At 45.2% G+C, this 13,274-nt stretch overlaps 1 protein-coding gene and 1 long non-coding RNA gene across 2 annotated transcripts in view; both read left to right on the top strand.

The window, feature by feature from the left end:
- Positions 1–230: 230 nt before the first annotated feature.
- The window catches only part of LOC135394449 (uncharacterized), a 92,473-nt gene continuing 79,429 nt past the window's right edge, over positions 231–13,274 (top strand). Inside the window, exon 1 of the mRNA XM_064625185.1 lies at positions 231–439. Within this exon, the coding sequence (XP_064481255.1) occupies positions 362–439 (78 nt within the window). The 5' untranslated portion in view covers positions 231–361. The remainder of the gene's footprint in view (positions 440–13,274) is intronic.
- LOC135394450 (uncharacterized) lies at positions 6,527–11,454 on the top strand. Its single transcript, XR_010422907.1, has 4 exons — positions 6,527–9,552; positions 9,859–9,935; positions 10,410–10,863; positions 11,204–11,454. It is a non-coding gene; the product is annotated as an uncharacterized LOC135394450 (long non-coding RNA).

The raw sequence follows: 13,274 nt of genomic DNA, 5'->3' as shown, positions 1-13,274 counted from the left end.
GCGCGTTGCTCCATCTAGATCTTTTCATCGCAATTTGGTGCGGCGTCTAGCTCTCGACCGCACTTGTTCTTCCTGACAGGATTCTCCATTATCCCATCATTACGATTTACGTTTCTGTATTGGAGGCCCAGACACTACAAAGCGATTTGAGGACGAAATTTTCGTAACCGACGATAGATGTCGCCACCAGAACCGTGTTTCTTCAATTTCGCATGACCTTCCTCTCGAAGCGAGTTGCGGTTTTCGGGGAGAAAGAATCATCGTCTGGCGCGGCGTCGTGTTTTAGTTGTGCTGTTTCTGCCTTTGGATAACATAACATCACTGGTCCGGTAGGCGGTTTACACGCATAAGGAGCGCAAACATGAAGTTCATGAAAACCTGCTGTTGTGGCTGTTGTACAGTTGAGACTGGAACCAAAATACTGGGCATCCTCGGAGCTGTAAGTACAGCTTTCTCTCTCAACGTCTATCTGCATGTGTTTGAGACACTTGATCGCACAGCTGCGAGTTCCTTCTGTGGCAGCTGTCGCTATATGTTTACAACGAAAATTCGTGAGGCGGATGTGCCCGAAACAGAGGCTGTTTGCAGGCCGTTGAAGCAGCTAAAAAAATGAAAAGCAGGACAGAGAAGGTTATCGGCGTTAGTGTCACCGCTGAACGGAGAGTGGCGTTCTTCTCGTCTGCTTTGGCCACACGTGGATCAATATATTGTTGGACGCTCTTGTGAGTGGTTCGCATGTTGCTCTGGCTGTGTGGATTTGTTTTCTCTGTTTTCGGGCAACCTTGCACGTTTACTTGACTGTCTTTCCAGCGACAGTATTAGCTACGAGGGAAAGTGTACGGAAAGGGCACAACCATAATTTCAGCTTTTTCTTTGAATGCGGAACGCGTTCGAAGCTGGCGTAGCCGTCGTGTCGTCATGGGCGCTTCTCTCTTCCGCGCACATGTTTCTTGACTTCCCTCTCCACATTGAGCAAACATCGGCGGCGCTGTTCTGGGCGCGGCGTCAAGGGAACATTCCTTGAGTCTGAGCTAAAAACGCACTGAACAAACACAAGACAGCGACTCAGAAAACATTCTTTTCGTTTTGACACTTGAAGTTTGGTGCTTGGTCGCTATCAATATGGGGTAACTTCGCCAATCATCCCAATATACGTGTATAATGACAATACACGACACATTGATGACAACACGTCCTGATATACATCCCTGCGGTTACTGTGGTGCAGGGACCCAAGTGCAACGTACCCACCAAGTTAGTGTTCGCTACTGGCACTAATCTGATATGGCGGAGGCAGGGACCATCCCAGTGTAGAATACTGAAGGATGATCGCAAAGTTTCTGTGGTGGGTAGCTTTGCGGGACTACCCGCAACGACTCCAAATACACAGCAAGAGGGACCGCCGCACACCCCTCCCTGTCCTATACCATAATCGTCTTTCCCCCTCCCCTTTGTGCAGCGAGCCGCAACCCCTGAGCAGGCTAACCGCCCCTTCCGCAAACGTCTCCCCCGGCAACGGCGAGCTCTTTCATCGGCTCCACCACCACGGAATCCTATCACCAGCTCTCTTGTCCTAGTCTGTCCTTGTCCGGTTCAAACGTATTTGAATCGGTACATATCGAGTCAGTGGGCCTAAATTTTGGCCTGTTGACTGGGCGTAAATCGCAACTTTCGTGTTTCTGTTTTTCTGATACGCCAATTCTTAATTCAATGAGATTGCAATGAATTAATGAAGCTGGGTTAAATACACATAATAGAATTTCGTCTTAGAAAGGTATGGCCTGGTATCGCTTTCAGGCGAGAAATTGGGTGACAAAATCCGGATGTCCAATTCAGCGGCGAAACTATTTTTGCGTTGTAGATAGCTTCGGCGTATGAGTTAGATCAGTTCCAGGACATTTCACAAACTATCTGAAAGGATGGAATGACACGTATAGGGTTATTTGAAAACTCAAACGACCACTGTTCATAGCTCAAAAGGAAATTTTGCCATTGCCCAAAAACTACGTTTACAAGAACAACGTGGTGGTATCTGTTCACATACTGAAGTAGTAATTTCGCGAGTAACTAATAGAGAGTTTTAGTACATCGTACGCTATCGCCTTTGCGTACGTAAGGGATAGCGTTGGTGGTTCTGCGCACTGCGCGAAGCTCTCTTTCAGTTATGGGCATGCGCAGAACCATCAGCGCTATCCCTTACGTACGCAAACGTTATAGCCTACGATCTACTAAAACTCAAATTTTTATGAAATTCACGAGCGCTCTTTTCTTCGCAAATTTAAAGTTGCGCGAAATATTCGAACCAATGACAGGAAAATACGCGAACGAAATATGCAAGAAATTGAACCCCAGGACGCTGAGGCAACTGATGTACGCGGTTTCTTACGACATTACACTGCATTGCCTCACAAAGTGTACAGTTCTTCTCTGCTGCAAGTGGAGACGGCAGTCCAGCCTTTACGAATCACGCGCGGATCTCAGCGTCCCGTGATTCCAGTTCCTTGTAAGCCTAGATAATCCAGCAAACGTGTATGGGTTTAAAGGTACTGTCATGGCCTCCTATATTTGATAATGCCTGCTTATACGCCTCGAAGCGCCGGTTCAACCTCCTCCCCTCCCCTCCTCTCCACCGCCCTCCGGTAGGCAAACATGGAGCAAACTGGGGCTCACATCCTAGGATGTTTTCAATGCAGATGTTATGGAGCGCTCGCGTGATCGGTAGTAATATTCGTATGACGACCGCCAATACTATAATGGCTGATTAGGAAACGGATTAATATGACTTGGGACAGCTCTTAAAACATTTGACTGTTCTCGGTATTGATTTTAAGTTGCCCGAATCGCTCATTGAAAAGTAGAGAACCCAACACGCCAATCACTGTTTATGTGTTTAGCTTCTTGTTCGACATTATGCATAATTTCAACTGCGCTTTGCGTTGAACTATATGCGTAAATATGAGGCATCCGGGTTTCATTGCTACTGTTGCATGTGTGCATACGTACAATTAAATGTAATGAACTGCTCAGGGATTGTAAAATAGTACTATATTGTGACTCCGTTTTTTTTTGTTTTTTTTTTTAAGAGATGTAATAAAACTGATCACTTGAAAGACATAGCGTGTTTATTGTCGAGTCCGCCTGTGCCAAGATCTTCCGCTCCGTCGAGGTGGACTTATATGGTGCACCAAGACACAAAAACGCACCATGAAAAATAAACAGTGAATGTCTAAAATACAGTTGCTCATCGTCGAAAACTATTTGGCTAGATCACGTAAACGCTTCGAAAGTGACCTCTTGTTTTCACATGACCTAATTTTATGGAAATTGCGTGGCCTAGTGCAAACGCCCTTGGCCCCGTCTGACGCGCTCATTAATACAGATAGACTCCTCTACCCGTCTGGGCAGCTACTTGCGGGACTGCATCGCTTGAAAACGTACATTCAAATGATGCGAAAAAAGAGGAGGGACCTAAAGAATTCCCTGAGCGTGCTGCTGAAATATTTTAAGCGTACAGGAAGTATTGAAACGCTCCGTTCCTGGGCGACATCATCGAAAGTTCGTGGAGGTGAAGGTGCTAATTATCAATTTTTTTTTTTTTTTCACACTATTCACAAATGTTTCTCTTGGAGTAACCGACAAGAACGACATGGGAAAAGCTTTCGCCTAGAACCCACTCTCACGATAGACGCTAAATGTATTTTAAAAAAAGCGCTAACAAGCGCAGACAGAGTATAACCACTTGCCAGTGTTTTGTTTGTGCGCACTTTTCAGTTTTACGTCGCATATTTTGTGCCGCCGCCGACTACATCACTGCTCTTGCACTGCACTGAATTAGTGAAACCAGGTTTTTGTGTTCACAGGTTTTCCGGCCTCTATACAAATGAACGGCTTCTTTCATGGAGTCTCTTTCACTCCCGACTCACGATACCGGATGCTCACATCATCTCCCTGCTCCATAAAGTCTGCTACAAGGCGACATAAAGCCCCTTACTGCCACGAAATCCGTATATATATATATATTTTTTTTTTTTTCCTGCATTACAATTCACTGGCTTGCACTGTGGCATTGAGGAGTGCTCAGTCACCCTCCCAGGTGTATATCGCTCGCTGAGTGACCCCTGGCTTGCCAATTCGGAACGATGCGCAGCTACCCAGGGCCGACGAGCCGCAAACACGGCGAAACACGTGTCCTCTGGTGCTGCCGCATCGTTCCATTAGTATCTGTTTCTCTGCGTGCAGCCATAGAAGCTATATTAATCTGTAAGTTTGAATTTCAAACACGTCTAGTATCATTTATTTGTTTCTTTAATGGCTTTTTTTCCTGCATATATATATATATATATATATATATATATATATTTATATACGCTGCAAAATTTAGGTTCGAACGACCAGGATGTTGAATATAGATAGGGGAGAAAAGACACCAGAGACTGAAGTAGGGAGTAGGGGAAGTTATTTATTAAGCTGGCATTTAAACTAAGGGTCTGGGGAAGTCTACGTTTCGGCGGAAGCTCCGCCTTCTTCGGGACATCCCTTCCACTTCGGGGAGTCCCGAAGAAGGCGGAGCTTCCGCCGAAACGTAGACTTCCCCAGACCCTTAGTTTAAATGCCAGCTTAATAAATAACTTCCCCTACTCCCTACTTCAGTCTCTGGTGTCTTTTCTCCCCTATCTATATATATTTATATATATATATATATAAAGAGGGGGAAAAGCCATTAAAAAAATAAGTAAATGATGCCAGACGTGTTTGAAATTCAAACTTACAGATTAACATGGCTTCTATGGCTGCACGTAGAGAAACAGATACTCATTGAACGATGCGACAGCACCAGAGGACACGTGTTTCGCCGTGTTTGCGGCTCGTCGGCCCTAGGTAGCTAAGCATCGTTCGGGATTGGCAAACCAGGGGTCACTCGGCGAGCGATATACACCTGGGAGGGTGACTGAGCACTCCTCAATGCCACAGTGCAAGCCAGTGAATTATAAAGAGGGGGCAAAAGCCATTACAAAAATAACTAAATGATGCTAGACGTGTTTGAAATTCAAACTTACAGATTAAAATGGCTTCTATGGCTGCACGTAGAGAAACAGATACTCATTGAACGATGCGACAGCACCAGAGGACACGTGTTTCGCCGTGTTTGCGGCTCGTCGGCCCTGGGTAGCTGCGCATCGTTCGGGATTGGCAAACCAGGGGTCACTCGGCGAGCGATATACACCTGGGAGGGTGACTGAGCACTCCTCAATGCCACAGTGCAAGCCAGTGAATTATAAAGAGGGGGGAAAGCCATTACAAAAATAAGTAAATGATGCTAGACGTGTTTGAAATTCAAACTTACAGATTTAAATGGCTTCTATGGCTGCACGTAGAGAATCAGATACTTATTGAACGATGCGACAGCACCAGAGGACACGTGTTTCGCCGTGTTTGCGGCTCGTCGGCCCTGGGTAGCTGCGCATCGTTCGGGATTGGCAAACCAGGGGTCACTCGGCGAGCGATATACACCTGGGAGGGTGACTGAGCACTCCTCAATGCCACAGTGCAAGCCAGTGAATTATAAAGAGGGGGAAAAGCCATTACAAAAATAAGTAAATGATGCTAGACGTGTTTGAAATTCAAACTTACAGATTAAAATGGCTTCTATGGCTGCACGTAGAGAAACAGATACTCATTGAACGATGCGACACGTCGGCCCTGGGTAGCTGCGCATCGTTCGGGATTGGCAAACCAGGGGTCACTCGGGGTATATCGCTCGCCGAGTGACCCCTGGTTTGCCAATCCCGAACGATGCGCAGCTACCCAGGGCCGACGAGCCGCAAACACGGCGAAACACGTGTCCTCTGGCGCTGTCGCATCGTTCAATGAGTATCTGTTTCTCTACGTGCAGCCATAGAAGCCATTTTAATCTGTAAGTTTGAATTTCAAACACGTCTAGCATCATTTAGTTATTTTTGTAATGGCTTTCCCCCCCTCTTTATAATTCACTGGCTTGCACTGTGGCATTGAGGAGTGCTCAGTCACCCTCCCAGGTGTATATCGCTCGCCGAGTGAGCCCTGGTTTGCTAATCCCGAACGATGCGCAGCTACCCAGGGCCGACGAGCCGCAAACACGGCGAAACACGTGTCCTCTGGTGCTGTCGCATCGTTCAATGAGTATCTGTTTCTCTACGTGCAGCCATAGAAGCCATTTTAATCTGTAAGTTTGAATTTCAAACACGTCTGGCATCATTTAGTTATTTTTGTAATGGCTTTCCCCCCCCCCCCCTCTTTATAATGCACTGGCTTGCACTGTGGCATTGAGAAGTGCTCAGTCACCCTCCCAGGTGTATATCGCTCGCCGAGTGACCCCTGGTTTGCCAATCCCGAACGATGCGCAGCTACCCAGGGCCGACGAGCCGCAAACACGGCGAAACACGTGTCCTCTGGTGCTGTCGCATCGTTCAATGAGTATCTGTTTCTCTACGTGCAGCCATAAGCCATTTTAATCTGTAAGTTTGAATTTCAAACACGTCTAGCATCATTTAGTTATTTTTGTAATGTTTCCCCCCTCTTTATATATATATATATATATATTTTATCTCGACCTTTGCGCCTTCCGTCATTGAACAGTCTCGAAAATAATGCAGCGCATGTTTTTTCTATATCATCAAGTTAACAGCTAACTATCATAACCCATAGTTTGTGTTGCAGGATTAAAAGGTCGTTAATATGCCACATAAAATGAGTAGAAAAACATGGCGATCGCTGCGCGGTATCCTAGGGTGGCAGCGCCTCTTGCGGGGGGGGGGGCACCAGAAACAGAGGGGTCAGTCGGCTCTCTTTGATCTCGGCGCCGTGGAGCAGGCAATTCTGAAATTTAGGAGGCTATGGTACTGTAAAGCAGCAGGCAAGCTGCTAATATTGTCAGCTGAATTTGAAAGCTTATTCCGAAAGATATCCACGTTGCAAATTTTATGTGCGACTGAAAACTCTAAATATTTTTAATCACGACTAAAATTGCGGTGAAAAGACGCAGCGCGCCGCCTGGTGGGCAACAACCGCCCATTCTACGAGCAACAGTGTTAAATGTCCCCAACCCTCTATCGGCTAAATCATTGGCTAAGTAGCCGGCTTCTTGAACTGTCTTTCAAAAGTTTGTTCAAATGAGGTAGTTCCTGACACATATTCTCTCAAAATGCAAGCGCATTGGTACATCGTGGTAATGAATAGTGAGCAGATTCACTGTGAGAGTGACCTACGCAAAAATGCACCACGTCCAGCGAGCCGGCGTGATGATGATAGCGGTCCCCAGATATCGCTGTACGCTTCAATTGTTATTGGCATTTTATGTTCGCTGCGCTACATTGCAGGAACTGCGGAGTTCGTGTCGGGTCTTAGGCACAGGGTTGCCCGTAATATTAAATTCGAATTTCCTAAAAAACAACAGGTGGACTTGAACGAAATTTGTGGCGAAATTTGTATAATGAGCACCCTGGCTGTCAAATGTACCAGTAGTATAAAATTGTATGCCTGCTGCTTTACGGTACCTTTATTCGTCCTGTGTAAAAGGTGCCGCATCACCATCGAGTGCCAATCGTACCTGCTCCATGCTGTGATAAGAATGACAGGAGACAGGGCAATTCGGCAATGACCCAGATACAAGCCGAGCAAGGACATCCTATTCGCAGCCCTCTCAAACAGAAGGGCTCAAAAGCAGAGTTGTACGTAACGCGTTACTAGTAATTTGGTTATTAGTAACCAATTACTTTTTTCAGTAATTATTAACGTAATCGATTAAGTTTGTGAGCAAGTAATTTTCCAAGTAATGTGGTTACAATTTTCGGTAATCAATTACTGAGTAATCGATTACTTTTTAAATCTTCTGTCAACAATGGCAAGGCCATCTGTTCTTCTGTTCCACCACGAGTTCGACTGAAGCAATGACGCAGAGGTCACCGTGACGGCCGTCTCTAGTCCACACGTGTTCCATGCACACCACAGTAATATGATAATCCCTTACAACAGCGGCCTACTGGAGCAACAGTGAAATACGTGGCTGTATTGATAAATTGTGCGGGCTGAACATAACAACAGTAACAAAACGAAGCGGATGTTTCGAAGTTGTTTTAAGTGTGTATATAAATCTGTAATCAACGCGTGTATGTGTTTTGTACGTTGATTTCAAATGTATTTGTGAACTTCACTTATCATGTATGTTGGTGTCTCGTATTAGAATTTGCAGCAAGAGATGCATGGCTGCATTTACTGCGGGGGGGGGGGGTATATGTTTATTAAGAAAAAAAGAACGAAAGGGAAGGTTAGCGCAGCTTGTTAGCTTTGGTATGGCACACAATTTAAAGGTAACGCGTTACATTTTTCATCGGTAACGTATTACATTTTTGATGAAGTAATTTGTAACGGTAAATAATTCCTTTTCGCGCAGTAGTAACAGTAATTGTAATCAATTACTTTTTTCTAGTAACGTGTACAACTCTGCTCAAAAGGAACACAAATGCAACGGGTTATTAACCAGTCGTGATACCTTTTGTTAACTTCGTCCTGGAAGTTTAAAGTGGAGGGCCCCTAAAACGCCTGATGCAGGGTACCGCGAATTTAAGGTCCCGCGAACAATTGCCAGGTCCTTGCTCCTCACAAATTCACGAATTAGTGAGCCCGTGAGCTTAGCCACTTATACAGTAAATGAGAGCTGGAAAGAGAGAAGCAAGGGAAAAAGCAGAAAATTTCTCGAGTTGTTCTAGCATTTCGCTTCAAATTCAGAATGAAGACAAGAAAGCGATAATTTTTCAGGGAACTATGCACGACCATGAAAGTCTACTGGAGGCTGTGGTTTGTACTAAATTTGTATTTTCGTTGACGAACTATGGACCGCAGGAACTTTTGACGCCTTGCACAAACAATGTGCGAAAAAAAAAAAAGAACAAGGAACCGATATCAGGATCAGCTGCTGTCTCTAGCTTTCCATGTCAGGTAGAGCTGGAAGACGTGGTATACTGAAAGAAACAATGGTAACGCAATGGGGGCGTCGTCTTCTAAGTGCGCTGTATTGCCCAACTGGTTCCCAGTCGTGTAGGAGAGGAGGAGGTAGAGAGGAAGAGAACATAAGATCGTCCCTCGACGGTGCCCTGATCTTTTCCCGACTGACGGTTATGTGACCAGGAATATAGGATCGTACCATCGTACCCCGATGCTGCTCCCCGACTGCAAGGCACTGACTGTAGCAATGACGTGACCCACAGTTCCGAATCTGGCCAATGATGTGGCCCGATCAGTCGGCCGTATTTGCAGGTTCGGAGACCCCGTCGGCCTCCTGATTGTCAGTAGCAATCTGTACGCTGCTGTGCCTCCGAAACTTTCAAGATGGCGTATATGCAGGGATGCTGGTGGAAGAACTCGATTATGAAAAAGCCTGAGTCTGGGGGGACGACACGAGTCATTTTTGAGTCGTATGTTCGTGTCATCCCTCTGTGTGCCCAGACTCAGGCTTTTACATAAAGGGCTCCGACACTTTCGAGGGACTTCGACATTTCTGAGGCGATTCATCGCCAGGTAAGTGCTATTTCTTTCTATGGTACTCCTCGCATTGGTAAGCGTTACACGTAGATGCTTTTCAACATGCTTGGCAGCACTCTAGAAGACTTCTCTCAGTACTTAGCAGTGCAGTCTCACATGGTTTCGATTTTAGTGCTCCATTATGTCCATTATGCTTTTTGCGTTGCTTTTCGGATGAGGGGTTATGTTTTGAAGAAAGTTTGGTTCAGTACAGTGTGGAAGAGCATGTATAGTGTATTTGATTGGATGATTGATTATAAAATAGAGTATTTGACTTCAGACGAAATGTAACAATTTCTTCAGGTTGACTGTGCGCTGCAGCTGTCCTTCCAACTACTGCGTGCTTACAAAACTGGAAGCCTGGACATCTTCAGCTCGAGGTGAGTTCTCGTGGTTAAGCGAAATCTATTAGAAAGAACAAGCGTTGGTGAATAAATTATTCTGCATTGACCTGTCCGCGCGATACATGAGGAAGGAAAGAGAGGAGGAGCCCTATTGCTCTGAGAAGTGAAGCCGAGATTGGGGGCCACTCCAGTGACATCACCACTCGCTTTCCGGTTTCGGTTACGTACATCTCTGTGAGAGCACCCAAAGTATATTTTCGGAATACTTGGAGAGGTGTGGTGGTAGCGCGCCTATGTGGCCCCCAAAGTGTTGTGTGCAAAGCGACCTCATTGGGCTATTCAGGTAACCTGACCCCCGCGTGGCTCCAAAGAAGCTACAGCTTATCCTCACGTCACTTGCCCCACGCTTCTGTCTTCTGTCGAAGAGCCGTTTGGGCGCCCCCTTTTCTTCTTTCCTCCATGGCGCGATATTACAAATAATGCCAATGGCGATCGTGATTTTCAATTCAGAGTGTCACACTGGACACACTACCATGACGTGCGAAAAGAAATCAATGCCCTGGTGGAGGATATCGTTGAAGAGGACACCACAACATTTCTGCCTCAGAGCCTTCGTTTATGTGATGATTGTCAAGATTTTCTAACAGATCTTGTCACGCCATCGTAACAACGGCAAGTCTATTTGCTCTGTATGTATTCGTAGTAATTCACATCCCCATTTTTTTCTTTATCACATCACCATTACCATCTGTATCCAATAGTACGTGCAGCGATCTTGCTCATGCAGAATCCAGCCTACACTTCGGTCACAGACCTATGAACCTATCTCGCCGTGATGTTTGCCTGAAGAAAGGAAAAGTACACATGCGAGCTGGTGTAACGTTGAACTCCTGTCTACTTCGTTTCCCTCATGCCAAAGATGATGCTTCCCACTTCAGTGTTTGCTTGCAAGAAGTAGGATCTGGTATGCTGTGTTTAAAAATACTTTGTTCAAAATACTGTGTTAAAAATACTTCGGGTATCCGTATCAATATGCAAGAAAGCCAATGTATAAAAATGCATCTTGTTGATAGATTATTATCTTTTCACAGTTCGTTGTCATGTTTTCATGTGAAAACTGTTATCCCAAGTTGGCGTTTGTCACGTTTCCGTTAGCACCAAGCTGTCCGTCATACTCATTACCCATATGGTGGCCCTGAAGTAGCAACTTACTCTTTGCTCCTCTATATAGTTGGTGCGGTCACACTACCAATGCAGGTTGCATCCCAGAGCAACATGTTTCATTTTAATTATTATTATTGCAGAAGTGCTACAAGCAAGATACAGAGATGTCACCCAATAAGAAATCTACTGCCAGCTAGCCGCTAGTTTGAGGCATTGGGGATAAAGACGGTGACCAGGAGGCTCACAGAAGACAACCCCTGCTGCAGCGCCATGGGCTCGCATTTATAAAAGAAACCCCTGTGTTGTATTGCTGACAAATGTTACTCTATGTAGGACTTGGTTTCATAATGAGGGCTCTTTATCTCTCTTGCAAGTTCACACCTATTTTGAGTGTTTCAGTGTCAATAATAAAAGTTTTCACTGTGAAACATGGTGTGATTATTGAAATACATCCTAATATGTAGATATATGAGTAAAAATACCAGGCGCGCGAGGGGAGACAGCGAATCGGGTGCCCGTCCGGAAGCCTTTGGGGGGCTATCCCAAGTTTGTCGTATCCCGACTGCAGGCCTTTAGTGGCCCGGTGTTGCAAAGCGACGCGTGAACCGACGTCGGGAGCCGACAAAGTCGGTCGCTCCCAGCCCACGCCCCGATTGTGGGCCGACGGCCTGTGCTACATGGGTTGTTTTTGTGTGTGCTATATATTTAGTACACTAGCAAGATGGATAGGAAACCTGGGGGCTTAATCGCTTCGACGTCGTTACGGTCGTTACGAGCTAAAGAGTGGCGGGAAATTCAAAAAGATGACACATTGCGCGTGACGTATACCACGCCCTTCGCGTATCGTGTGAAGAGTGCCGTGCACGTGTTTTATGACGTGCCCTTTTCGACGAGTGCCCCGCCCTTGTTTCGTGGTGGTATTCAAGGAGTACGAGCCTTGTGATACCTGTGTATAAGCGTGTACTCCTAGTTTTAAGGTAAATACTTGCTGAATAAGCGGAATATTTACTTCACGGAAAGTTTCACGGGTGATTGTCAAATTACATGTAATGGATTTTATTAGTCGCTTTTGTTAGGTGTGCTAATATAATTTGAGATGTGCATCGCCAAACCAGCAAGCAATAAAAACTGTAGGGTAGATTATTGAATAATAAAGTTGCAACAGCTTTGCAGAAAATATGGCGTATGCGCAGGCCAACGGGTGGACGAATCCCATAATATGACAACCAGAGGTTTTCGGGATTTTGTGTTATTGAACTAGACAGTACATTCCCTCGATCTGTAATGCTCGCTCAAGTTGAAGAGCAGTTTTTATCCGGAAAATGGTGGGAAATCATGAAGAAGAGCTGTCTGCCGCCTAATCTTACGATCTTATGCGACTTTTTCGACTGCTCCAGTTTTGTGCCTGGCAAACGCAATTTTTTTTTCAATCCTGGTTATCAGTCCCCTGATTGCTAGATTGTTTGTCTGAAATAATTACAAATTGTGATGTCTGATACGGGGGTGCAGTCATAACCACAGATACAACGTTTCGGACTACAACGATATGTACAACAAGCAAGGCGTCATTGAGGGATGCCGTATCCCAAAATATCAGGATGATAAATGATATGTTATTAAAGGAGTTTTACTACAGGGTATCGCGGGTAGACTGGCATGAATTTTATCTACAGGATGAACCGAATACATTCTCTAAATCATTATATACAAAGGTCTTGGAGAGTTACGAAAATTGTTTTCCGATTATGCCCGTAAAACATCGATCATACGATCTTATGCGACTTTTTCGACAGCTCCAATATGTGCCCAGCAAATGCAGCGGCTATATAAGTGTGTGTGTGTGTGTCAAGGGCCATTGACTCACGCGAAATTGTATGTGAAGAATAAACAGATAAACAATAAACATTTTTTGTTTAATCCTGATACGAGCACATGCGTTGCAATATCTATCGCTTATAGTAGCAAAGATCAACTTCATGCGGAAAGCTGTAACTTGTAGTAGCAAAGTCGTTTAGAATTTCTCTCTGACATACACGATGTTTAATTGGAAGCGTGCCTTTTGAAAGTAAATAAAACGTTCATCGAAACCCCTCGTTATGTCGCGTGGCATTTACAGTTTTCAATGTATTATAGGGCTGTTGCAGTGAAGTTTGCACAGCGCCATTTCGGGCCCAAACGGCCGCAGATCCCAACAGTAAGGAGTTCCATCAG

The sequence above is a fragment of the Ornithodoros turicata genome, chromosome 5 (assembly GCF_037126465.1).
Source record: "Ornithodoros turicata isolate Travis chromosome 5, ASM3712646v1, whole genome shotgun sequence".
Lineage (NCBI taxonomy): Eukaryota > Metazoa > Arthropoda > Arachnida > Ixodida > Argasidae > Ornithodoros > Ornithodoros turicata.
The sequence above is the reverse complement of the archived record's forward strand: the minus strand, read 5'-3'. Positions and strand labels throughout refer to the sequence as shown.